Genomic DNA, 24296 nt, shown 5'->3' on the forward strand with positions numbered 1-24296 from the left:
CCTATGAATCCACAACTGTTTTCTGGAATCCAATCTACTTTAAGTAAACGCACACATCCTGAAGTATTTTGATTGTGAGGATGGGTTGTGTCTCTCCACCATATATTCTGACTGTTAATCAGCTGACCCGTCACCAAAGAACCTACACACGCAGGCTGTGTGGGAAATAATAGCATTTAATCACCCTCTGTGGCTTCAAGCTACCGGGACATAGGCACTTCCCAATAGCTTTAATCTCATCCTCAGCTCTTCGCTGAAGAGTTTGGCCTTCGCCATGATGTGCTGTGTTCTTGTCCCAGAATGTAGCCCATTTACAGGGCTGGAAACCTCAGGGGGGAACAGCTCCAGCCTTGGTTTGTACCATACAGGTGAGCCTGTTTCCTGATGAGTGTCCGCAATTTGGATAGGTTAGCAGTTGGGTAGAAACTCCGGTTCCTTTTTAAGTGTAATTCCTCTACCAGCTTTGCCAGTCACCCAGACAGTGTTTATTGAAGCTGATCTTGTGAAGCACACCACCAGCACCCCATCTTCTAGGTGCTTGTGCTTGCTTACTGATTGCCCCGGCAGCTGGGGCTCAAGAGGCCCTAGAATTGCCAGGTCTTCCTCAGTCTGCATGGTATGGTGGGAGCTGAAAGGAAAGAAAGCCCTTCTTTTAAGGAAAAAAGAAAAAGGAGTTTTATATATTTGTATTGTGTTTCTGTTTGCATGAGTGTGATGTTTGTGGGCACACTATTGTTCCATCATGTACATGGAAGTCAGAGGACAACTTTGTGGAGTTGTCTTTTTCCTACCTTTATGTGGGTTCTGGGGTTTGGACTGTCAGGCTTCTGCAGGCTGAGCCATCTCCTTGGCCCTATTGACTTTTCAAGATCTCAAATGTTTTAAAAATAATTTTACTGCTGAAAATCTTTGGAATTATATTAGTTTAAAAATGATTAACTCAGTTAACAATTGTAATACTTTACTGAAGTCTCACTCTTACAGTTCTGAGCCATCTGTAAAAGAATATTGTAATGACTAATTATAAATACTTAGCTTTACAATGAGGCTGCTTTACTGTATCCAGGGAACTGGGAAGTGCGAATAAGTGTTTGTTTGTTTGGCCTTGAAAGACAAGTTAGGATTAAACAGTGTTTACGTGGGGTTTGTGAGCTAGTCTCAGGCCACTCTGTTACACTAGCAGTCAGCCACGGCAATAACATCATAGATTCAGATTTGTCCTTAAATTTGATTTTGGTTTGTTTTTTTGAGACAGGTTTGTCTGTGTAACAGCCCTGGAACTCACTTTGTTAGACCAGGCTAACCTCGAACTCACAGAGATTATTAGCCTGTCTCTGCCTCATGAGTGCTAGGACTGAAGGTGTGTACTACCCTGCCAGCCTTCATATCTTAAGTTTTATACCTGCCATTCCATTCTGTTTTTTAGTATCTTTTATATGCAGTAGATATTTTCTTAATGGTAAATTCTATCAGTATTCAGAAATACTTAAAATATGTTTATTTAACCTGTCATATTGAATATCACTAAATAGGGTATCTGAGTTTAGGGATTTTAGTTCATGATCACAGCTTCAAATAGCTAATGCTTTTATGTTTTATTATGTAAGTATAGTTATTAGAGGTTCTGTATGTATAAATACACTATTTTTTCCATTGAAATTATGAAATTGATTATAAGAATCACACACTGATTAAAAGTAGATTCATAAAAATTCCATCAGAGACATTTATTTGGAGGGATTAAATATGACTAACTGTTAATTGCAGACACCTTGTTGTGGAGCAAATACAAAGTCATTGTTGTATAGGACATTTGTCGCTGGTTATGGTGGCAGCAGAACACACCTGTAGTCTCAGCACAGAGGTAGAAGCAGGAGGATCATTCTTAGCCAGATAAGAGGTCTAGAGCAACCTGAGTTCCAGAAGACCAAAACCAAACCAAAGGAAGGGAATTTTTTCCTTACTGTGTATTTATTTATTGATGCACTGATTATGTGTGCAGACTATAGGAGAGTGATTCTGGGAATCAGTTCTCTCCTTCCCACCGTGAGGTCCTGGGGACCAAGCTCAGGTCTTCAGCTTTGGAGACAAGTACTTCAACCTGCCGAGGCATCTCACTAGTCTGGACAGTTTTAGTGAACCTTTTAGTCAAAATATAAGCTACTTTTCTTGAAACCTACATTTTTGGTTTAATATCCAGACTTTTGCCAGGAGAGTTGCAGAAGAACAAAATTGGTAATAGTTGGTGACTAGTAGTGCCAAAAGGAGTGCAGAATGCTGAATTCCACATAGTTCCAATTTAAATAGGCTTGTGTTCATACCCTAAGCTTCTCTCCTATCATAACCTTATATTTGATATGTTAGAATTCTTAATAGGTTTTATTTTTGAAGTTACATTTACTTAAAACAACTATTTTCATGGTCTCTTAATTATGTGTCTGAAAATGTTTGCGTAAGTGAAGTCTTTTGGTATAAACTGTGAACAAAGTGCCTTATTCCTCATATGTGCTTTTTTACCTAGCTTGTGGAGAATTGTTTTCTTCCTCTGTGTCGTCGCCGTCTTCCTATCTATTTACTGTTCTTTTTAGGAAGTATATTTCATACTTCTTTGCACTTGACATGTCTTTCTGTATTGTGTATTTATGTAAGACAATGATTGTTATGTTTTGGGTTTCTGTTTCTAATAGCTGCTTATTGCTTTGAACACAAGGCAAGTGGTGGCAAATGTATGTTTAGTGGTGTTGGTATATGTGGTGTCCAGTTTCTTAAAGTCTACTGTTCTTATCCTTTGCACAGGTTAATGACTATATTTTGAGTAAAGAGTTAGTTTAAGTTGCTGATGTTCACAGTTGGTCCGATTGTTTTGCCACTTCAAATTACCATATGACTGACTGTTCTTTTTTGTTTTAAGTATAATAGGACTTAGGAGTATAACTTACTAGTATTAACATTTATTTGGATTTTACCATTGTTAAAAGATCTTGGTTTTTATTTAACTATTTAACTATTTTATTTAACATTGGTTTGTCATCGGAGAGAACGTAATAGAACAATTTTACTTAGTAATTAATTATTTCTGAAACTGAGCAGTGGTAGTGTACACCTTTAATCCCTCAACTTTGTACACAGAGGCAGATGAATTTCCCAAGTTCAAGGCCAGCCTGGTCTACACAGTGAGTTCTAGGACCACCAGAGCTACACAGAGAAGCCCTGTCTTGAAAATGAAAATTTTTAAAATTTTTTAAAAATTGCATATGAACACACATGTACAAATCTATACAAAGATTTATACCGAATAGAGGTAATACTTTTAAAAACAAACAAAACTGAAGCAGTTCTTGCAGTAAAGTCACTACAAAGTAAGTCTTTAACAAACACAAAAAGACTAGTCCAGAATGCCTTCCTTATTCATGTATGTAGCTCTAATTGGACATCAGAATTTTCTAGAGCTGGAGACGAAGCTTATTCGATAAGAGTATTTGCCTAGCATATATGAAGCTTAAATATAAATAAGTAGATTTATATAAATTTATAAAGTTTAAATAAAGCATTAATGCACAAAGCATAAATACCTAGTTGGATCCTTGGTAGTGCGTAAAACTGGACATGGTGGTATACTTCTGTAATTTTAGCACTTGGGAGACAGATATGGGGTATCCAAGTTCAGGATCATCTTTGGCTGCACAGTGAGTTTGAGGCCATTCAGAGATACATGGGACTATCTCAGAACTAGTATATTTTCAAACATAGTCCTATTCCTTCTCATATCTCAAATGCCCTCTTTCTCCTGTTGGCTGGCACAAGCCAGGTTTCAGATAGGGCCTGTATTATGATTTATTATTGTTACTTAAGTCTTGTTAGCTTAGAACAGTTCTTTACTCTTGGCTCCCATTCTGTTTAGTAGGAAAAAAATGATTTTACTGTAAACTGTTGTACATTTTAGATTTATATTTGCTTCTGTTTAGTTCAGAGGTTCTCTACCTCCTCAGATTTGTGGATTGTTTTGTGTGGGAAGGCTTTGAGAAGTTAGTTTTTCTTTTCCAAGGAGTCATTTGACTGTGTCCACGTATGTGACTTGGTTGTTAAGTTACTGCTGACACCTGGCAAGTAAAGGTTGAGGGAAAATGTTCATCTCCTGGTATACCTTAGGACTAGCTCAAAACAGTTATTTCTAAAACCCTTCTAGATTATTATTTAGTGTGGAATGGGTGGTGTCAAGACAACCTCATAGGGAAGGGATGGCTCCGTGGATTAAAAGGCATTTGTTGCCAAGCCTGATGACCTGAGTTTGGTTCCAGGAACCCACATGATACAAGAAGACAGCTGACACATGCAAGTTGTCATCTGACCTCTGTACATGCACTGTGGGATATGTATCCAAAGAGAAATGAATAGAATTTAATAGAACAGTGCTTCCTATGAGACGCTATCAGGGGCCTAAAATGTTTGATAACACTACTTTTTACTTATAGTCTTTAGTAAAGAGTTTATTTAGGGGCCTTGTTTAAATAAAACATTGAAAGTTAGAATTTTTAGAGCTCTATGAACGTGCAGCTTCTTATTAGTCTAGCATGGAATGTTTTTGGTAGAAAGAGTATTGAATGAGTGGGTCTAGGGCCCTCTCCACTACATATTTAGGAACCTGCCATTTGCCACTGAATTAGACTTGTGATTTATTTCTAAGACTCTTAGATTTCTTTTCCAGTTTTCTGTCTTTAAATTTTTCAAGAATTTAATGTTGGCAGATTTCTTCAGGGACAAGCTCCCACTTACTGTGTCCAGTCCCAAGTGGTGAGCCTTGGGCATGTGTAAATAATAAGCAAAGGTAAATAGTCTCACAGGTTGTGTATACACGTGGCATACATTCATACATTTGTGTGTGGTGATGATTTAACAATTACAGATGAGATCATGAAGATTGGAGGACAGACATTGGAGGAGTTGAAATTACAGAATGAGAGATGGGAGTACAGAAATGTAGTGCTTATGTATGGAATTCTCAACGTAAACAAAACATTGGCTGTAATATCTTTTTATAAAATACTTAGTTCTAACAATACATCCCCAGTATTTTTTACATATTTTACATGTTTTAGAGTTGTCATGCTTAAACACTCATTAACTTTGATACTTTTAAAGGATAACTAATGGCATTTATTTACACTTTATGAAAGTGTATGTTTCATTTAAAGAAAGAATAAGAAAATAGTTGAAAAGTCTAAGTGCACAGCTTAGTTGCAGAATGATTACATGAACAAGGGCCTGGATTCAATTTTCAGTACTGCAAAAATTAAAGTACTACTTAATTTTCTTATTTTGATCATTTAAAATATTTATGTTCTACAAGGTGGTTATGGTCAAGAATTATAGAAATTATAAAATGACTTAGATTTTAGTGGAAACAAATTTCAGGGTTTTTTCTTTTTTTCGGAGCTGGGGACAGAACCCAGGGCCTTGCGCTTGCTAGGCAAGCGCTCTACCACTGAGCTAAATCCCCAACCCCCAAATTTCAGTTTTTAATCTGCACTATTTCAGCTTAGAATAAGGAGGTATACATGCGTATTCTAGTTTAATTTTAATAAGAGGCTACTTTGAATATAAGATTAAATCTCTTATGTTATTCTTTCTGTATTTATTAGGAAAAGCACATGTCTTAGGGTTTTACTACTGTGAACAAACACCATGACCAAGGCAAGTCTCATAAATGACAACATTTAACTGGGGCTGGCTTACAGGTTCAGAGGTTCAGTCCATTATCATCAAGGCAGGAACATGGCAGCATCCAGGCAGGCCTGGTGCAGGAGGAGCTGAGAGTTCTACATCTTCATCTGAGGGCTGCTAGGAAAAGACTGGCTTCCAGGCAGCTAGGATGAGGGTCTTAAACCCATGCCCACAGTGACACACCTACTCTAACAAGGCCACATCTATTCCAACAGTTCCAGTCCCTGGCCCCACAGGCTTAATCAAACACGAGTCTTTAGGGGGTCATATTTAACCATAATATCTACCAACCATATGGTTAGATACCATATCTAACCAACTTTCAAAGTCTCTATAGTCTATAGCAATATCAACAATGTTAAAAGTTAAAAAAAGTTAAAAGTCTCTTCTGAAATCCATCCAATCACTTAGCTGTAATCCCCAAATCAAGACAGCAGACCAGCTGGGTAAACTCCAAACTCTGCATCTCCATGTCTGATGTCAAAGCAGTTTTCAGATCCCCAACTCTCTTTTCATCTTTGTTGGCTGCAACAAACGCCTTTTACTGGACTCGTCCCACTCCTTGTTAGCAGCTTTCCTCTGGAGATATCCTATGACTCTGTCATCTAGAAAGTCTTGGGGTCTCCAAGACAGCTTCAGTATTACAGCTTCTTTTTCACTGTCTGGGATCCACACATGGTCTTCTGGCATCCTCCAAAGGGACGGCATCATTTTTCCATCTCTGTGTATCATGCTAAACTCAGGTTGATCCTCTCTGTTACTGCTGCTGTTCTTGGTGATCATACCATGGTGCTGGCGTTTCCAGTATGCTGGGATCTTCTGCTGCAACTAGGCTTCAACCAGTAACCTCTCATGGGCTCTCTTCATGGTACCAAGCCTCAAATCCTTTGCATGACCCCTTTTGTCCTGGGCCAGTACCACCTGAATGACTCTTACACATTACTAAGTACAGTTTTTTTGTGTTCTCAGAAACCACTTCTCAGAGGATTTCACCACAATGATGCTGGTCGGTCGGTCGGTCAGTCGGTCGGTCTGTCTGTCTGTCTGTCTGTCTGTCTGTCTTCCTTCCTTCCTTCCTTCCTTCCTTCCTTCCTTCCTTTCTTTCTTTCTTTCTTTCTGTTTTTTTTTTTTGAACTGGGGACCGAACCCAGGGCCTTGCGCTTGCTAGGCAAGCGCTCTACCACTGAGCTAAATCCCCAACCCCAAAAGGAAATCTCATTATTTTTATTTATTTATTTATTTATTTATTTTATTTTATTTTATTTTTTTTGGTTCTTTTTTTCGGAGCTGGGGACCGAACCCAGGGCCTTGCACTTGGTAGGCAAGTGCTCTACCACTGAGCCAAATCCCCAACCCCCTTGGTCTCTTCTTAATCACCACTAATTTCTTAGCTTAAGCTGACCAGTATCAATTGTCCCAGTAGTCCCTTCTATTCTGGACTCTAAAGCCAGAGCCACATGGTCAAAGCTGCCAAGTTCTGCTGTTTGCTGGGGCTGGAACATGGCTGGCCCCTTTGTTCTGTTTCATAATCACCAGTTTTCTGTTTTCCGACTCCTTCACTACCTAAGCTTGGCTATCCTAGATCTTGTGTTGTAGATTGACCTTGAACTCAGAGATCTGCATGGTTCTGTTTCCTAGGAAACATGGTGTTTCCATGCCTGGATCTAAACTGGATCTTGCCCCAAAGTCTCATTCCCTTAATGCAATTTAATATCTTTGAACACAGGATTCGGCCCCATTTCACTTCCTGGTGCCTCTTTAATACTAGAACCACATATTTTATATTTTACCTTTCTAAGCTTGCTATGCTTGTTTAAAATGCTCTTCATGAGACTCAACCAGAGAATAAAGTCTTATGTTGAATGTTTCTGAGACTTCCTTTGTCAATGCAATTAATTTGAGTCTCTTCACCTTAAGTCTCAGGCAGACTCTTCAGACATGGGCAAAAAGCATCCACATTCTTCACCTAAATACTTCAAAAACAGGTTCTAGGCCACATATTGAAATTTTCCACTGAAACCTGGGCCAGGTCTGCACAGTTCAAACCACTTCCAGCAAGTCTTCTATATTTCTAGTAGGATGGCCCATTGAGTGCCATTTAAAGCATTCTATTGCTTTCTAAATCCATTCTTCCAAACAAAAGCATTGTCAGGCTGATCACCTCAGTCCCCAGTACCAACTTCTGTCTTAGTTAGGGTTTTACTGTTATGAACAGACACCATGACCAAGGCAACTCTTATCAGGACAACATTTAATTGGGGCTGGCTTACAGGCAGCTCAGAGGTTCAGTCCATTATCATCAAGGCGGGAACATGGCAGCATCCAGGCAGGCATGGTGCAGGAGGAGCTGAGAGTTCTACATCTTCATCCGAAGGCTGCTAGTGGAAGACTGACTTCCAGGCAGCTAGGGTGAGGAACTTAAGCCCACAAACACATTGACACACCTACTCCAACAAGGCCACTTCTCCAAATAGTGCTAATCCTTGGGCCGAGCACATACAAACCATCGCAGCACACAAATCTATTTGAAAAGAAATATTGAGTATTTCTTCCTACCAGTCTGGCGGTTGCACTCGGGACTTGGGGCTTGCTGAATAAGCTCTATAGCTACAGCCTACAAATGGAGGAAAGGATAAAACGGTGTTACAGGAGCAGCGTTTTGATTTTTCTCTAGTATGTAGTTTTTTACCACCCTACACATGCTGTGTTATATCCCTTTTCTAGTATTATTGGCCATTCATACATGCTCTTTTAAAATTAAATAAGTTCTTAGATAGTAAAGTTGTTTTTATACATTGATGTATAAAAATGTATAAAATGATATAAAAATGTACAGTAGTAAACAGTTTTGAATATAGGATGTCAGTGGTATGTGTTTAATCAGCGACCATTTTTGTTCCCTTCTTCATATAAGATTTTATAATTAGCTTTTCTTCAAATATACCCTAAGGTTTTCAGAAAGGGAAGAATCTGAGGATCATCTGGCAACTTTAAAATCTTAAAACGATTCGGTGTGTGTGTGTGTATAAAGGAGCATAGGTGGACCTCACGGTGGGCCTGTGGCGGTCAGGGGACAGCTGTGTGGAGCCCAGGGATTGGACTCCAGTTCACTAGCTGGGCCTGTGTGCAGTTTTCCTCTGAGCCATCTCAGCAGCCCAGATTTTCACTCCCAGCTTGAGGATTACTGAACGTAGATTTTTATATTTGTTGGGTGTGCATGTAAGTTAATGTTTGTTTTCACAGCACATAGAAACTGTGTGAGCACACACACATACGTGTAATACATGGTTGACGTGGGGTAGAGGACTGGCCATGGTGAATGTATAGCAGTTAAGAGAGCAGCTGCTGGGAGGTGGATCTCTCCCCCAGGACATGGGCTCTGCTCATAGACCTTCAGTCTTGGCTGCAAGTGCCCTTTGCCATCTCATAGGCCTTGCACAGCTAGTCCTTCCCACTGGGGGTGTCTTCCTATGCCATAGGACACTGTTTGTTATTCTATACTCTGTATCTTTTAGTCATGGTTGTACCAAGAAAATTAATGAGAAAGAAAATCCCTCATTTTGAGTAAAATGCTGTTATCTTGGTAAGTTTACATTAGTCTTAGCAATGATACATTATAATATGGGGGACTTTAAGCCACCACCTTGCAACCAATATCCTGAATTCTCTTGCTGTGAATTCTTCCTTGTTAAATCAGACTGAAATTGCACGTGTGTCTGCTAGTGGCACGTTCTATTTTCCTCTCTCATCTTATACAGATTGGTTATTTTGGTCAAAATTATTCTTTTCTACTTGGAATACTTTTAGAGAGATTTGGCACCTGTCATTTATACCTTTGAATTGAGTTTTTATTTTCTAAAGCTAACATCCATCTGTTTACTTCATTTCTGTTGATATTACTGTATTTTCTTTTATTTTCTCATCACATTTAAGTTAAGATAGATATTTCAGCAGATTGTATTTTGCCATTTTTGGGGCATAATATTTTCTTTCGAGAGAATTCTCTTTTTAAACTCTGTTCTAGAGTGCAGAGACATTTCTGAATCACACCATACCTAAAAGTTCTCTCACTGAAGTAGAACTCGTACTCCACCCTGACCTCTTACACTCTAGGCTGAAGTAAAGCTGTGCTGCTCTCGCTCTCTTTGAGAATGGAATTGTATAACATGCATGGTGGCGACTTTTGTAGGCGGTAAAAACGTCACCCTGTTGGTGTTATAATGCTTTACAAATTCATTGTTTTTTCTTTTGTCCTTTTACATAGTAGGCCTGAGCTTGCTGTCCTAGGTTATTTATTATTTTGTGTGTGTTTGTGTGTGTGTTCTTAATTTATGTTTTATGTGCATCAGTGTTTGCCTACATGCATTCCTGTGCACACTAGCATGCCTGCTTCTAGTAGAGGCCAGAAGAAGGTCTCAGGAATTGTAATTGTGAGCCACTATGTGTGGATCCTGGGAATTACCTGGGTCCTCTGTAGAGTATTCTAGTGGACTTTACCGAGCCATCTCTCTTGCTCCCTTTACTCTGTTTTTATCGTCCTTTTTGCAGAGCTATGTGGAGGCACCTTAAGATGTCTGCCAGCTGTGCTCTTGTCTGCTTAGGCTTACAGTGCTTCTCAATATGAGCTCTTAAGAGTTTAGGATTTTGATGTGGATTTGGCAGCATAGCCAAACTACCAAACCAACCAACCAACCGAACGAACAAACAAAAAGCCAGGTGTGGTGGGTGGGTTTTTACTACCTCAAATTTCTCTCAACTTACTCTGGTTTGTTTCTAGTGAGTATATCCAAAACAGATGATCTATAACCTTCTCAGGGTCTAAAAGATCATTTTAGGCTATCAGGGGGCCAAATTTATTATCCTCATAATACTAATTAGTTGTTTTTGATATGTTGACATTTGTACTGAGACTATAAAGCCAGAAATAAGTACATGCTTATTTATATGGTGAAAGCACCAATGTAGACAAATAGTTTTCATTGCTGTACACTTGGAGTAAAATAAGGGAAATATTTCATATCTCACTTTCACTATTTTTAAAAAGACTTTACCATCTTTTGAAATTACGGGTGTGTCTACATATGTGGATATGTCCGCAGGAGAATAGGTTTGTAGGTTTTTGTAAACTCCCCAAAGTAGATGCTGTGAATTGAAGTTGGATTCTTGGCAAAAGCAGTCTTTATGTATTTGTAACTGTTAAGTCATCTTTATAGTCCTCTTTTTGTTAATTTTATTGAAATCTAAGAAAATATTTTCATGAAATGGCTTTTTTTTTCCTGATGAATACAACTGGTAAACTGCCACTATCAGATTTGGATTTTTGACAAACATTCTCAAAAGTGATTAAAGTGAACCTGCCATTTAAATTGATATTGTTATGATGAAATAAAGTTAAACTTTGAAGCATAAATTTACAATTTGAAATTCTTAATTGCTTAAGTCCAATAAATTCCTAATAGCTAGACTTTCGATGAAATCATTAGTGATACTAATAAGTGTGCTTTCTGCAATATTTTATTTCACTTTTTAACATGGAAACACTGGTTAATAATAGCTCTCGTATGAGGTTTGTGGAGGCTTAGTCCTTCATAAGTGCAAAAAGTCAGGCAAGTCAGGCACTTAAACATCTCCATAAAGAGCTGGCATGGGGAAAGTTCAGGATTCATGTTCATAAGCTCAGCCATAGCTCATGCACACAAAACTGGAGAGAATGTATATGATTCCAGGAAGTAAAAAGCTTGCTCTTGCTCATGTTGTTTTAATTTTTGTTTTGTTTTGTTTTAAGACAGTTTTTCTGAGTAGCTCTGGCTGTCCTGGAACTCACTCTATAGTCCAGGCTGACCTCAAACTCATGGAGCTCTGCCTGCCTCTGCCTCCTCAGTGCTGGGGATTAAAGGTGTCCACCACCACCCTTCGAATAATGAGCTCTTTAAGTGGTCAACATTGATTTTTCTTTTTACTTAAACAATGGACTTTGGTTTTTTTAATTTATTTACGACTGCTACTGTACTTATCATTGGTATTATAGTAAATATATTTTTCTACCTCTGATCTTGTTTTTATTCCCCTCCCTGCTTTCCTGACTTTGTCTTTTATTTGTATTTGGTTTTTAGGTGGAGTCTTTCATTTTGGACCAGGATGACTTGGAGAATCCAATGCTGGAAACAGCTTCCAAGTTGCTCCTCTCAGGCACCGCTGACGGTGCTGACCTCAGGACAGTAGATCCAGAGACACAAGCTAGACTGGAGGCTTTGCTAGAAGCTGCAGGTATGCTGTGTTCTTTGTAATTATGTCTCCTCTGGTGTGCCGAGCCTCCTGCGTGTGTGTGTGTGTGTGTGTGTGTGTGTGTGTGTGTGTTTTACGTAGTGACATAAGTAGTGATTACATTTCAACAGAAGCGTCACTACTGAAACATTTCCATCAAATTCACTATAGATTAACATTGGTAAATTTAAGTCAAATTTAAATTGAATTAAATACAATCAGTGTAAAATTTACATCCCACTTTTTAGCCCTATTAAAAAGTGTTTTTTATATACATAATTTTCAGTACTTAATAGATTCAGTATTGGAATTTGTGTCCTCCTAAACACTCTCATTAGTAGTAAGTCATGCCCAAAGCAGTGGAAACTAGCAATTCCCCTGTTCATATTCACAGCCTAAGTGCTGCCTTCTGTTTGTCCTGTACCTGAACAAGTCTGCTTTAACACTCTGTTCTTTACATCACAGCCTTTTTCCTGAAGATGTCATTGTTCAGAATGGCCTCATAGCCATGTGTGGTGACTAATAATCTAAGTACTTGGGAAGCTGAGGCAGGAGGCTTGCTACAAGTTCAATTTCATTCCAGGCCAGCCTAACCTAGCAAACCAAAGAGGCCTCTAGGCATAATTCTGTAGTGTTCTTTAATCTAAGAAAATTAAAATGTACTTTATTTGGAAAACACATTTGGTAAGATTCAGTGAAGCATAGGTTATTTGCAGTGCTGTTGACTAAATTATTATTAATGAGTAAACTGTATTAATATCTTTAAACAGTACACGTGATACTAGGTTATAGTTGAAGGAACTTTACTTTACTTTTACCTTATGCTGGCACAGCCTTCCCCCATGCACTGCATACAGTGCAGGCTGGATTCTTAAAGTAAACTGTGTCATTTCTATAGTGTAGATTTTATTTTCCCTTTAAGAACATATTTATTTTAATTAAAAGATAATGTACATAATTTCTTCTTCATTCTGTTTTTCACTTCTCTCCTTTCAGTCATTTCTTTTCTTTATTTAAAAAACTATTTATTTATTTTTATTCTTTATATGCATTGGTGTGAAGGTGTCTTCCCCTGGAACTGGATTTACAGACAGCTGCGAGCTGCCACATAGGTGCTGGGAATTGAACCCAGGTCCTTTGGAAGACCAGCCATCCTCTTAATCGCTGAGCCTTCTCTTTAGTCGCCTTCTTTTCCTTTTTAAGGGAAAATTTAACACAAAAACTTAGAATAGCATAGCAAACCCTCTGATCGTGATGTTCAATTTCAGTATCAGTGCGTGGGTAATCTTGTTTTATCATTTACTCATTACCACTGTTGGTACCCTCATGTCTTTGAATATAGACCTAAACTTTACGCAATCTCATTTATGAATTCTTCTATATATCTCTCAAGGATTTCCTTAAAAACACAGCCATAAAGACAGTCAAAGGAAAAAAATAGAAATTTACTATTAATAATATTTCTAAACATCCTGTCATTGCTTGGAATTGATGAGTTATTTTATACTTTCTATGTTTTGGTTTTGCTTGTTTGATTTTAGAGTGAGTAGCTGGTACTCTTTATTGAGCCATTTCTCCAGCCTTAGAATACCTTTCTCCAGAAAGATGTGTTACATGTATAATCTTTTTGGTTTTTTGGTTTTTTTGTTGGTTTTGTTGTTGGTGGTGGTGGTCTTTGTTTTTTCGTCTTCCCTCATTTTTCTTGTGAGGAGCTAAATTGTTTGAGATTTCATGTGAAAATGTCTTGTTATCCTTATGCATAGCAGTTTATGCATTAAAAGTTTAGTTTAGAAATCATTTTTAAGGGGTTGGGGACTAGCTCAGTGGTAGAGCGCTTGCCTAGCAAATGCAAGGCCCTGGGTTCGGTCCCCAGCTCCGAAAAAAAAAAAAGAAAAAGAAAATCATTTTTACATACTTTTAAGCTCTTTGCCCATTTATACTGTTTAGTGTTTCAGTTGAAGTTTGATGTTACTGCTGTGACTGTTTTCCTCATCTGTAACTTGTTTTCGGGCTTTCCCAGCACTTGGTAGCATTTGGAAATTGGTCTTTGAGTGCATTGGGTTGTCTTTTCAAATCATAAAAATGTCTTTGACTGTGGTGATCCCTGAGTTCTGTTATAGCCAATACCAATGACATAAAAGGCAGATTTCAAAAATAATACATATATCTCTTGTCAAGTGATGCTTTGAACCATGAAATACTCACTGGTTTCCTATGAAATTACAGTAATTTATTTTGAAGCAACCACAAGATTTTGCCTTGTAATTTCTGCGTATTAGATTTTTAGGACATAATATGGCTGGGTTCTCTAGCCTTAAGGTCTTGTGGACTGAAATCACCTGTTTTTACCTATCTGCTGTGGGGGAAGGCTTACTACCAATCTCACTGTGGTTGAGAAAAATGAGTTCCTGGCCGTTGTATCTCTGAGATCATCAGTTTGTCTCACAGGCACTCAATTGGATTTCCTCTTGCTTTCTTAGGGTTTTCTACATTGCTTGATCCATGGATCCTCTCAATTTTAAAGCCTTACTTCTTGAGTTCCCTGTCTTTGTTATTTCCAGGCTTTTCATGAGTTTCTGATTGGTTTGGACTTACCAGGATAATCTGTTTGATATAGCGTAACTATGTATTTTATTATGTGTAGTTTTGAGAGATAGGGACTGTAGAAATGGATTCAGTGGTTAATAGCACTTATTGTTCTTGAAAAGGATCAGGGTTTATTCCCACCACCTAAGTGGTGGCTCACAACCACTGTAACTCCAGTTCCAGGGGACTTGACCCCATTTTGTGACCTCTCTCATCATCACGCATGGGCATGATACACATATGCATACAGTCAAACACTAAAAACTTGTAAAAATTAAACACAAGGGAAAAAAACAAAAGAATAGGATATAGGATATGTATAACAGTGTCATTTAATTTTTCTTTTCTTTTTTTTTTTTTTAGGAACAGTTTGGTTTTCCTAGCTGTAATTGCACATAGAAGCTTTTATTTCTTTGGGATCACCTAATGTTTTATTGTGTAGGTCTTTCCTCAAAGTCTGTTGGATTTCTTGAGAGATTAAACTTGCAGGTTTTAGTCTTTGCATAATAAGCCTGACTGCCCACATGCTGGTCCCATGAGGGGAGATAGGGTGCTGAGGACAGAGCAGGAGTACTGTGTCCCTCTGCTCCTCCTCCCTGTTCCTCCTTACCTAGTTAGGTCCTATCCAGTTTGATGTTTCTCAAGTCCTGAGTTTATAATCACCTTATTTCTCTTACTAGCTGTGTATCAACTTAGTCTATTCTATTTACCTTCTCAGTAGTAGCTTAGATTTAAAGATGTATCTTAGTTTTATCAAGGATGGAATTCCTTTTGCTTTCAGCTTATTTTAAGATCTACGAGGAAAGGGAGAAAAACATTTATTATCTCTTATCCTTAAATCAAACGTAGATATCATAACGTGCTCTCTGTGTTAAGTTTTGTACTCCAGTGGTTCAGCCAATTAAATGTTTGAAGTTGGGTAGAGTGAACTGGTCATATACTATTTCTATTTTTGGTTTTTGCTAATTGTATTAGTATTTCTGTTGTTGTGAACAGACATGACCAGGGCAACTCTCATAAAGGAAAACCTTTCATTGGCCTGGCTTAGTTTCAGAAGTTTAGTTTGTTATCATCGTGGTGGGAAGGATAGCAGTGTGTAGGTAGTGTGGTCCTGAGAGGAGCCGAGAGGTCTACATCTTGATCACCAGTCCCTCACAGGGCATAGGTGGCTTGAGCATATGAAACCTCAAAGCCCCCCTCATAGTGACACTTACTCCAAAAGCCACACTTCCTATTCCTGCACTCCTTATGAGACAAGGATGCAAACATAGGAGTCTATGAAGGTTGTTCCTATTCAGACCACCACACTGCTTAATAATGTAAGGTCACTGTAATTTACCATGGGCTGATTAGTTTTTATTAATATTTTTGTTGCCTCTTGATTATCCAGTAGTTGCCTTTGTGGGTATACATGGTAGTGGATCCCTGCAGTCCCACCATTCATTCGTCAGTATTCAGGAGGCCGGGGCTGAGCTACAAAGTAAAGACCCTGGTGTGAAAAACAGAAGAATTTATTAGGAGTTATAGATGAATATTGACATTGATTTTTATTGTTTTCATATAAGTGGTCACTTTGTGCTAGACTGTTTGTTTTCTTTCTGCTGTTTCTGACTGGAATTTACTCTAGAGTTGATAACAGCCTGTGAACCTGGAGGTAATTCTCATTTTCTCAACTCTGAAATCTATGAAGTTGATCTCAATGGTGCCATAATGGACTTGAGCTTACACTGTGGCCTGTAGCATTAGGAATGCCAAGTTGTACTGTAGCTTTCAATCCCATCAGACCAAGACAATCTTTATCTTTGGGACATTTTCATTAGCAGAAATGAAGTTTGACTGCTGAAAACATCTTGTTACTGGTGAACTCATAGATGCTTCTCAGGTTTTATAAGATACAATATTTGATATAAAATTTTTATAGACCGAAAAGCAAACAAATATAAACTCAAACTCATAAGGTTAGTGAATTTTGTGTTTTTCCTATTTTTATAAAATACTGTTATTTTGCAGAGCTGCTTATTTTTACTAAGTTCATGGCCTTTTTGTTAGTTTTAAGGCTTATGATAGTGTTTCCTAAGTGCTGATGCATATATATGTTACTTGCATGGTCTGTCCAGAAAGTAGATTTTAGATCACCACATCTTTGGGCTTGAGATACTGTGTGTGTGTGTGTGTGTGTGTGTGTGTGTGTGTGTGTGTGTGTGTGTGTGTGTGTGTGTGTGTGTCTGTCTGTCTGTCTGTCTGTCTGTCTGTCTGTGTGTCTGTGTGTGTGCGTGCGTGCGTGCTTGCTTGCTTGCTTGCTTGCTTCCTTGCTTGCATATAAGTACAAGTACCCATGGAGGTCAGAAAAGGGTGTCCGATCCCTAGAGCTAGACGTACAGGTGTTTGAGCTGCTTGGTGTGGGTGCTGGTAAACAGATAGGTCCTCTGAAAGAGCATCAAGTGCTCTCAGTCACTGAGCCATCTCTCCAGTCCAAGGTTTTTAAACAGCACAAAAAACAGTGATATTAGTAATGGTAAGCTTGCTTTGTTAAGGCTATGTGGAAAAGTAACAGTTATGTTCTTTTGTTTGCTACTTCTACTTTTGCATTATTTCTTTTGCTATGCTAAATAATTTTAGATTTTGAGTATATGTGATAAATTTATGGACTAAATTTTTAAGAGATTGTTATATAGATTTTTATATATTCTTTTATCTATTGTCTTAAAGCAAGAATAGGCATTTTCTAAAAAGTAAATGTCTTTCGTGGCATCAGCAAGCTAAAAAATATTTTCGAACTCTCTTTTCTCTGTTCTCTTCTATATTGACTTTATTTTCTGCATGTGGTGATAGAAGTAGGTAGTTCATGAGTCATACCTGCATCTTTTAGCAACCTCTGAACATAAGTTCTTCTCTCAAAGACATGCAGATATGTCAGAGAAGATGCCTGTCTGTGTGAGCATAAGCGAAAGACCCATGCCTGATAACCAGCGTGTGTTAGATCATGCATCCAAGAACATAGGGCATGGATAAAACTCTCAGATTCAAGAGAGTTATTTACCTAAAGATCATAGACATGTACGTACAGTATAGTAGATGAAGGTTACTTGTTAACATACAGATTTTAGTAACCTGAGTTTTACTTTGTTTCCACTTGGGTTTTTGCATATTGCTGTGAACCTACTGTAACAGGAATAGGCAAGTTATCCACGGCGGATGGTAAAGCCTTCGCAGACCCTGAAGTGCTCCGGAGGTTAACATCGTCTGTCAGTTGTGCGTTGGATGAAGCTGCTGCTGCACTTACCCGGATGAGAGCTGAGAGCACAGCAAATGCAGGGCAGTCGGACAAGTGAGTGCTTTGTTTGTGTTCCATATACACATGATCGTAGGAATGATAATAACTAATATTTATTAAGCCTTTCTACCTAACAAGATACCTTTTTTGTGTGTATGCATAAGAAACCATACCTGTCAAATTAGCATCAGTTGTCTAAGTAAGCCGAGAGTGATATCTTCAAGTGGGTAAGTGTGCAGTAGTCTTGTGAGTGATGCTGAGGCTGGCAGGGACTGGCCGGCAGTCCTTGTTAACAGACTTTGCTGCTCTTCTCAGAGGCACTGAGTTAGTCCCTAGCACCCGTACTAGGTGCTGACATCTCCCGCAAGTGGCCTGTACACACAGGGTCATACACATAACCTTTCATTTATGTTGCTTTTCATGTACTAGTGACAGAGAAGTAACTGCTATTCTCTCAATTGTATTTACTACTTTTCGTCCATTCACTTGTATAATTTAGATCATTTTAAAGGATGGGGTTTATTATTTGTTTTCTATTGTTTAAAAAGAAATCATAAATCTTGTTTCTAATAATCTGAATGTGTCAGGCCAGGAGACTTTAACTTGGGTCTCATAATTCCTTGTATCTGTGGTTTCAGAATTAGTAAGGATTCAGTATAAGTAATGTTTTAAGGTTTTCTAATGCAATATAATGAAAGTCGTACTTCATACATAAAGTATGGATGTGTTGTAGAGCATGAAGAAGTATTGTTAGTACGTTGTAGTTTTCAGTCCTTGCTGACCTCATTCTTTCTTCCGTTACTTGAACAGAAAGCTGTGTGGAAAGATAGCACAGTGGGTAAAGTTCTTGCTTAGCAAGGGTGGGGACATGAGTGTGAATACCCAAAACACAAGTAAAGCCAGGCACAGGAAGTGGAGATGAGAGAATTCCCAGAAGGTTGGGGGCCCGGTAGCCTGTCATAGATCAGTGAGCAGACTTTGTCTCACCAAGGTAGAGGACACTGGCCCTGAGGCGGTTGTAGAAGTAAATACTTTCCAGTTACTCATTTATTAACATTACCTGCTGCCATCTTCTGTCTGAGACTCTTATGGATGAAAGAACTTGGGTAGACTTTTATAATTAGTAGGCATCTTACATATTTTATGAATTTTTTTTAATTTCATATAAAATTTCTAGTAGTTGAACAAAAGTTTAATCTATATTTTTGTTTTAATTTTTGTTATGATTTCACTATTTATTAGATTGTACATAATTGAAAGCATTTTAGAATAGTGTTAATTTTAATTAGATGACCTGAAAAACCAGTACTTGTATGATGCAGATTTTTCTGTCATCCCGAGGTGATGCTGGTCTTTGCTGTTCTCATTGTAGCCGCAGTTTGGCAGAAGCCTGTTCAGAAGGAGATGTAAATGCTGTGCGGAAATTACTCATTGAAGGCCGAAGTGTGAACGAGCACACTGAGGAAGGGGAGAGCCTCCTTTGTCTCGCTTGTTCTGCTGGATACTATGAGCTTGCACAGGTTTGTGCTAGGAAAATAAGCCTTGAAAAGAATTCTGTCATCTACTAAGAAAAGAATGAACATTTTTGTCCATCACGCTAATTTTAGTACATTGTTACATACAGCTTGTATATTTTTAACTTTGAGGAGTTTTATGAGTTTACATGGGTAAATAGGTATATTTAAAACCTTCAGGTTATTTTCTTAATCTGTAGACTGTTTTTTCTTTGTCAAGGTTTTATTGGCAATGCACGCAAATGTGGAAGACAGGGGAATCAAAGGTGACATCACACCTTTAATGGCTGCTGCTAATGGAGGACACGTCAAAATCGTGAAGTTGCTGCTAGCTCATAAAGCTGATGTCAATGCACAGTCTTCAACAGGTCATGGTGCTGCCTTCTCACTTACTTGCTTGTGGCCTACCTTGTAGTAACAATTTCTTATGGATTATTCATTTGTACAGATATAACAACTCCCTGAGTGTGTAGAAGGGCTACGTGTTTGGATGTTTCTATAAGGCTTATATATTCTGTAATTAACTTAATTTATAGTATAAAGAAACCTCCTGTTTTGCTTATGAGACACTCTTAGGTTCTTTTACAATATATTAAGCACTCAGTGTGAAAGTCTTCTCTGAAGCCGCGGGAGGGTGTGGCTTATACTTCTCAACACCTGACTTCCTCTTACTGCAAGTATGAGATAGTGGATCTGATGAACAAGGACTTTACCATCTTCCCCTGATTTTGCTAAATTGTGGCCAATGGAAAAAAATTCTAAAAACATGTCCAATGGCCCCCAATTTTAGCCTAAACAATTTCTTCTTATTCTGGAGGTAGGGTCATTTCCAGGTCTAACTAACCTTTTTTTATATATGAAATTGTATTTTGTGAGTTTTCTTCAGATTAAAAGAAAATCAAATTTATTGTGTTTTGAATAAAAGTCTACATAATTTTTTTTTTTTTACTTACTAAATTGGAGTCTCTGTTAACTTGGGGAGTTTATCACTGCATGGGGATTCTTTTGCTCATTGTTTTGCCTCATGCCTGCTATCCTAGGACCCGGGAGGTTGAGTCAGAGTTCTGTGAACTGAGCCTAGCCTGAACTGCCTAACATGTTTCAAAAACAAAAATATGAATGATTTTGAAATCTTTTGACATTGATCAGTTAGTATGTGGGTTATATATGATAGGTTTTGGGTATAGTAACATTTATTAAATAATGCTTTATGAAACATTTTTCTGATTAAAGTTCAGTATAACTTACCTCATTTAGGAAGGAAAAAGTTAATTTCAGGAAAGAAAGGCACAGCTCATTTCTGATTCTCCAAGAATTTTTTCCTCTTTAATTTTAAATTAAAATATAAGTACATTGCTTTTCCGTTCTTTGTCCTGCTTCCATTTCCCTTCTAATCCCTCCATGTCCCTCCCTCCCACACCCACCCCCATGTTCCTTTTTGCCATTCACTCTCAAACTGACAGTGCTATTTATAATTATTGCCTATATATGCATTATATATAAATATGGCTTACTGAGTTCTATTAGTGTAGTTGTGAGTATATTAATTTAGCAGGGCACTTATTACTAGATAGCCAGTTAGAGGGCTCATCTTTGGAAAGTGCTAATTCTCACTGTCAGCAGTCATTAGTTGCCTACCGTGGTCTAGGGCTGAAATTCTGTGAGATTTCTTAACTTCAGTGTTTATATGTCTATTAGAATTATTGTTCAGGTCTTGTGTTCAAGTAGCTATTTTTTTGTGATATCACGGGTTTGGCTTCCCTGTCATCTCAATTCTCCAACTTGATAAGTTTATATTTCTATAATTTCACATGTATTTTGTCCTGTTGTTCTCACTACAAGGAATTGAGTTCAGAATCTTGACCTGCTATGCAAGCACTGCTCAATAAGCTCAGTCCCTCCCCACAAGCCAGGCACTACTCAAGCTGTCTAGGCTCCCTTAGGCTCAGCATGGCTGAGGCCGGCCCTAAGTCTTAATCCTTTTGTTCTAGTCTTCTGGTAGTTGGGATTATGACCCAAACCACCAGGCACAGCTTGATACATGAGGTTAAATAGAAAGGGAGGATAGGAAGTTGATTTCAGGAGAAAGAAATAAAAGGTTCAGTCAAGTAATGGAGTTATCTGTGTCTATTAATGTTTACTATGGATACAGTTTTCCACTCTAGCCTTTGAAATATAAATTTATGTAAAAAAAAGCTTTACATTTATTTTTATTTATGTATGTGCTTGCATGTATGCATGTGCTATGGTGTATGTGGGAAATCAAAGGACAACTTCCTGGAGTTAGTTTTTTTTCTCCTCCTCCTCTCCTCCTCCTCCGTATGGGTCCCCAGGATCAAACTCAGGTCATAGCGTGATGGTATGTGCATTTACACTCAGAAGCATCTTACTGGGCCGAGGTGCACATGCATGCGTGTTTGTGTGTCTGTGAGTGATGCTGACATCTTTTCATTGTTTTCTTACCTAAACAGGCAACACAGCCCTTACCTATGCTTGTGCTGGAGGCTATGTAGATGTTGTAAAGGTGCTCTTGGAATCCGGTGCTAGTATCGAGGACCATAATGAGAATGGTCACACACCTCTTATGGAAGCTGGAAGTGCTGGGCATGTGGAAGTAGCCAGATTGCTGCTAGAAAATGGAGCTGGCATCAATACGCATTCCAATGAATTTAAAGAGAGCGCCCTTACGTTAGCTTGTTATAAAGGTATTGTATAAATCTTTTTTGAAATAAAATAGAAATTAAAGTCATTAACAGTGAAACATGGTATATAGTGTCATTAGACATAAGTTTGTTTAAACTGTTCTATAATGTATATTTAATATTGTGTAGTTTCAACATTGTATATACTGTCAATGAAAGTGGCAAGCTTTTATCAGAGAAAGCTTATGATCTTAATGTGATTATTACACTTTTCGATGGTTTTGCATTTTGGAAGCATTTTACCTTGTGCAAGAAGGTACATGGTAATTAAATGCCAAATATCTGGAAATATTACTAATATGGACTATTGATTCTTAGTTGAGTCAAATATGTCTCCCTACAAGAAGTCAACATTAGCGATTTCTCAAAAGAGCCGGAGTCACATTTGTCATACTCCACTGGTATGACAAATAATGGCTGTGCAGTGAGCTTTTCTTTCTTCCTTCTTGTGATGAGCATGCAGCTTTGTGCTTGTCTCTGTGCCAGGCCACAGTTAGCTCAGACAGCACCAGTTAGTGTTGATCTGAAGTATGAAGACAAAGGGTTTGCAAGTATAGGCACACAGTTTAAGGAGGCACTCCCCTCCAGCTCTGCTACTCTGGATAAGCTTGTCATCGAGTGCCTGATTAACTAACCTTTGCACTCTGCTCCGATACTCAGCCTCGTTCTTTTCCTTGCCTTTTAAGTGTGCTCAGGATGTTGTAATGACTTTAGAACTGATTTCCTTTAAAAATAAGACCCAATGATATTTCAGTGTGTAAGTGGATAAAATTTAAATTGTGTAATTTTGAGTGTGTAATGTTAGCAGTTTCATGTAGCCAGCACAGTCGAAGTCCCTCTCCTGGTTGGTAGTTAGGCACAGGATAAGTTCATTATTACGTGAAGCTTTGGAACATTTGGACAAACACTTCTGAACCCAGAACTGGTTCCATTGCACTACTTCTTCCCAGCGGGCTAGAGCACGCTGTGGTGGCTCGTGTCTCTCACACTTCGTATGCAGCATGTTCTGCCTTGTAGAAGTAGCATCTAAGGCTGAGCTTGTGAACTTGAATTAGAAGCTAGTGGAGTACACCTTGAATACTTGCAGGAGTCAGTGAAGGGTTAGCTTCTTTTGTTTCTAGTGGGATTTCCTGAGATTTTGACAAGATAGAAAAGGCACACAGACTGAGTATTGATACTTCGATGGGGCAGTCAGCCTAATCACCATGTAGTAGATAGTGTGCCTATTGTCTTGTTTTAGCTCGTCTAGGGCTCTGTTTTCCCTTCTGGTCTAATTCTAGTTGATTACAGATTGATTATAGCTCATTTCATATTACTTGCATATATTATCCTCAGTACTATTTATATATAATTGGTCTACTTTTTAGTCACTTCTTGAGCTAAAATAAAGTTTCTTTGGAACTGTGTATTTTTATCGTATGTATATAGTAGTAAAAGAATGCATATAATTCAGTGATGTTTTAACAGTATTTTCATAAATGTGTTTACAAGTTATAAATGAGATTACCCTGTGAAGTTTGTTAGTTTTTGTAGTTTTGAGCACTTGGTCTCGTAGAGGTAGTAGCGTCAGTGGTTTTCATCCCAGGCTATTTCTCTAACATATGTATACAACACAGGAGCTGAAGAGACTGCTCCCAGCTAGAATGACTGCTGTTCTTCAGAGGACCTGACCTCCTTGCACACACCTGCCTGGCAGCTCACAACTACAGCTGCAGGGGATCTGATAGCTTCTGCTGGTCTCTGTGGGCACTGCATTCAGAGTACAAACACATAATTGAAAATGAGTATAGTGTGGTAGGATTTTTTTTACAGAAAGATCATGTTGGGACATGTCATCTTTGTTTATCCACATCAAAAGTGATATATCACTTTTGTTTTAAGAGTAGTTTTTGAAAATAAATAAGTAATCCAACATAATTTTGATTTAGGACATCTAGAGATGGTGCGATTTCTTTTGGAAGCAGGCGCTGATCAAGAGCATAAGACAGATGAAATGCATACTGCTCTAATGGAGGCTTGCATGGTAAGGTGGATACTAGTGGGAGCGGGAGAGCTACTGTGAAGTAAATAGCCGTTCTTGTGTTGCAAAAGCTCCAATTTTTTCTTACTTTATTGTGGTTCAGAATCTCAGCTGAATTCTTAATTTTAAGCTGCACTTGTTAGTGATAAGTAATTTAAGCAGTTAGGAAGTTGAAACAGGGAGGCTGCTGTTGTTTTGAGGCAAGATTGGACTGC

At 38.3% G+C, this 24296-nt stretch overlaps 1 protein-coding gene across 9 annotated transcripts in view; it reads left to right on the forward strand.

Moving 5' to 3' along the window:
* The window catches only part of Ankrd17 (ankyrin repeat domain 17), a 136933-nt gene that overhangs the window by 50546 nt on the left and 62091 nt on the right, over positions 1–24296 (forward strand). For all 9 annotated transcript variants that reach the window (NM_001401338.1, NM_001401339.1, XM_087582439.1 and 6 more), the window contains 6 exon segments: positions 11835–11988; positions 17743–17899; positions 19218–19365; positions 19580–19727; positions 21831–22064; positions 23990–24084. In NM_001401338.1, the coding sequence (NP_001388267.1) occupies positions 11835–11988; positions 17743–17899; positions 19218–19365; positions 19580–19727; positions 21831–22064; positions 23990–24084 (936 nt within the window).

Source organism: Rattus norvegicus, chromosome 14 (assembly GCF_021556685.1).
Source record: "Rattus norvegicus strain SHRSP/BbbUtx chromosome 14, alternate assembly SHRSP_T2T, whole genome shotgun sequence".
In the NCBI taxonomy this organism is placed as follows: domain Eukaryota; kingdom Metazoa; phylum Chordata; class Mammalia; order Rodentia; family Muridae; genus Rattus; species Rattus norvegicus.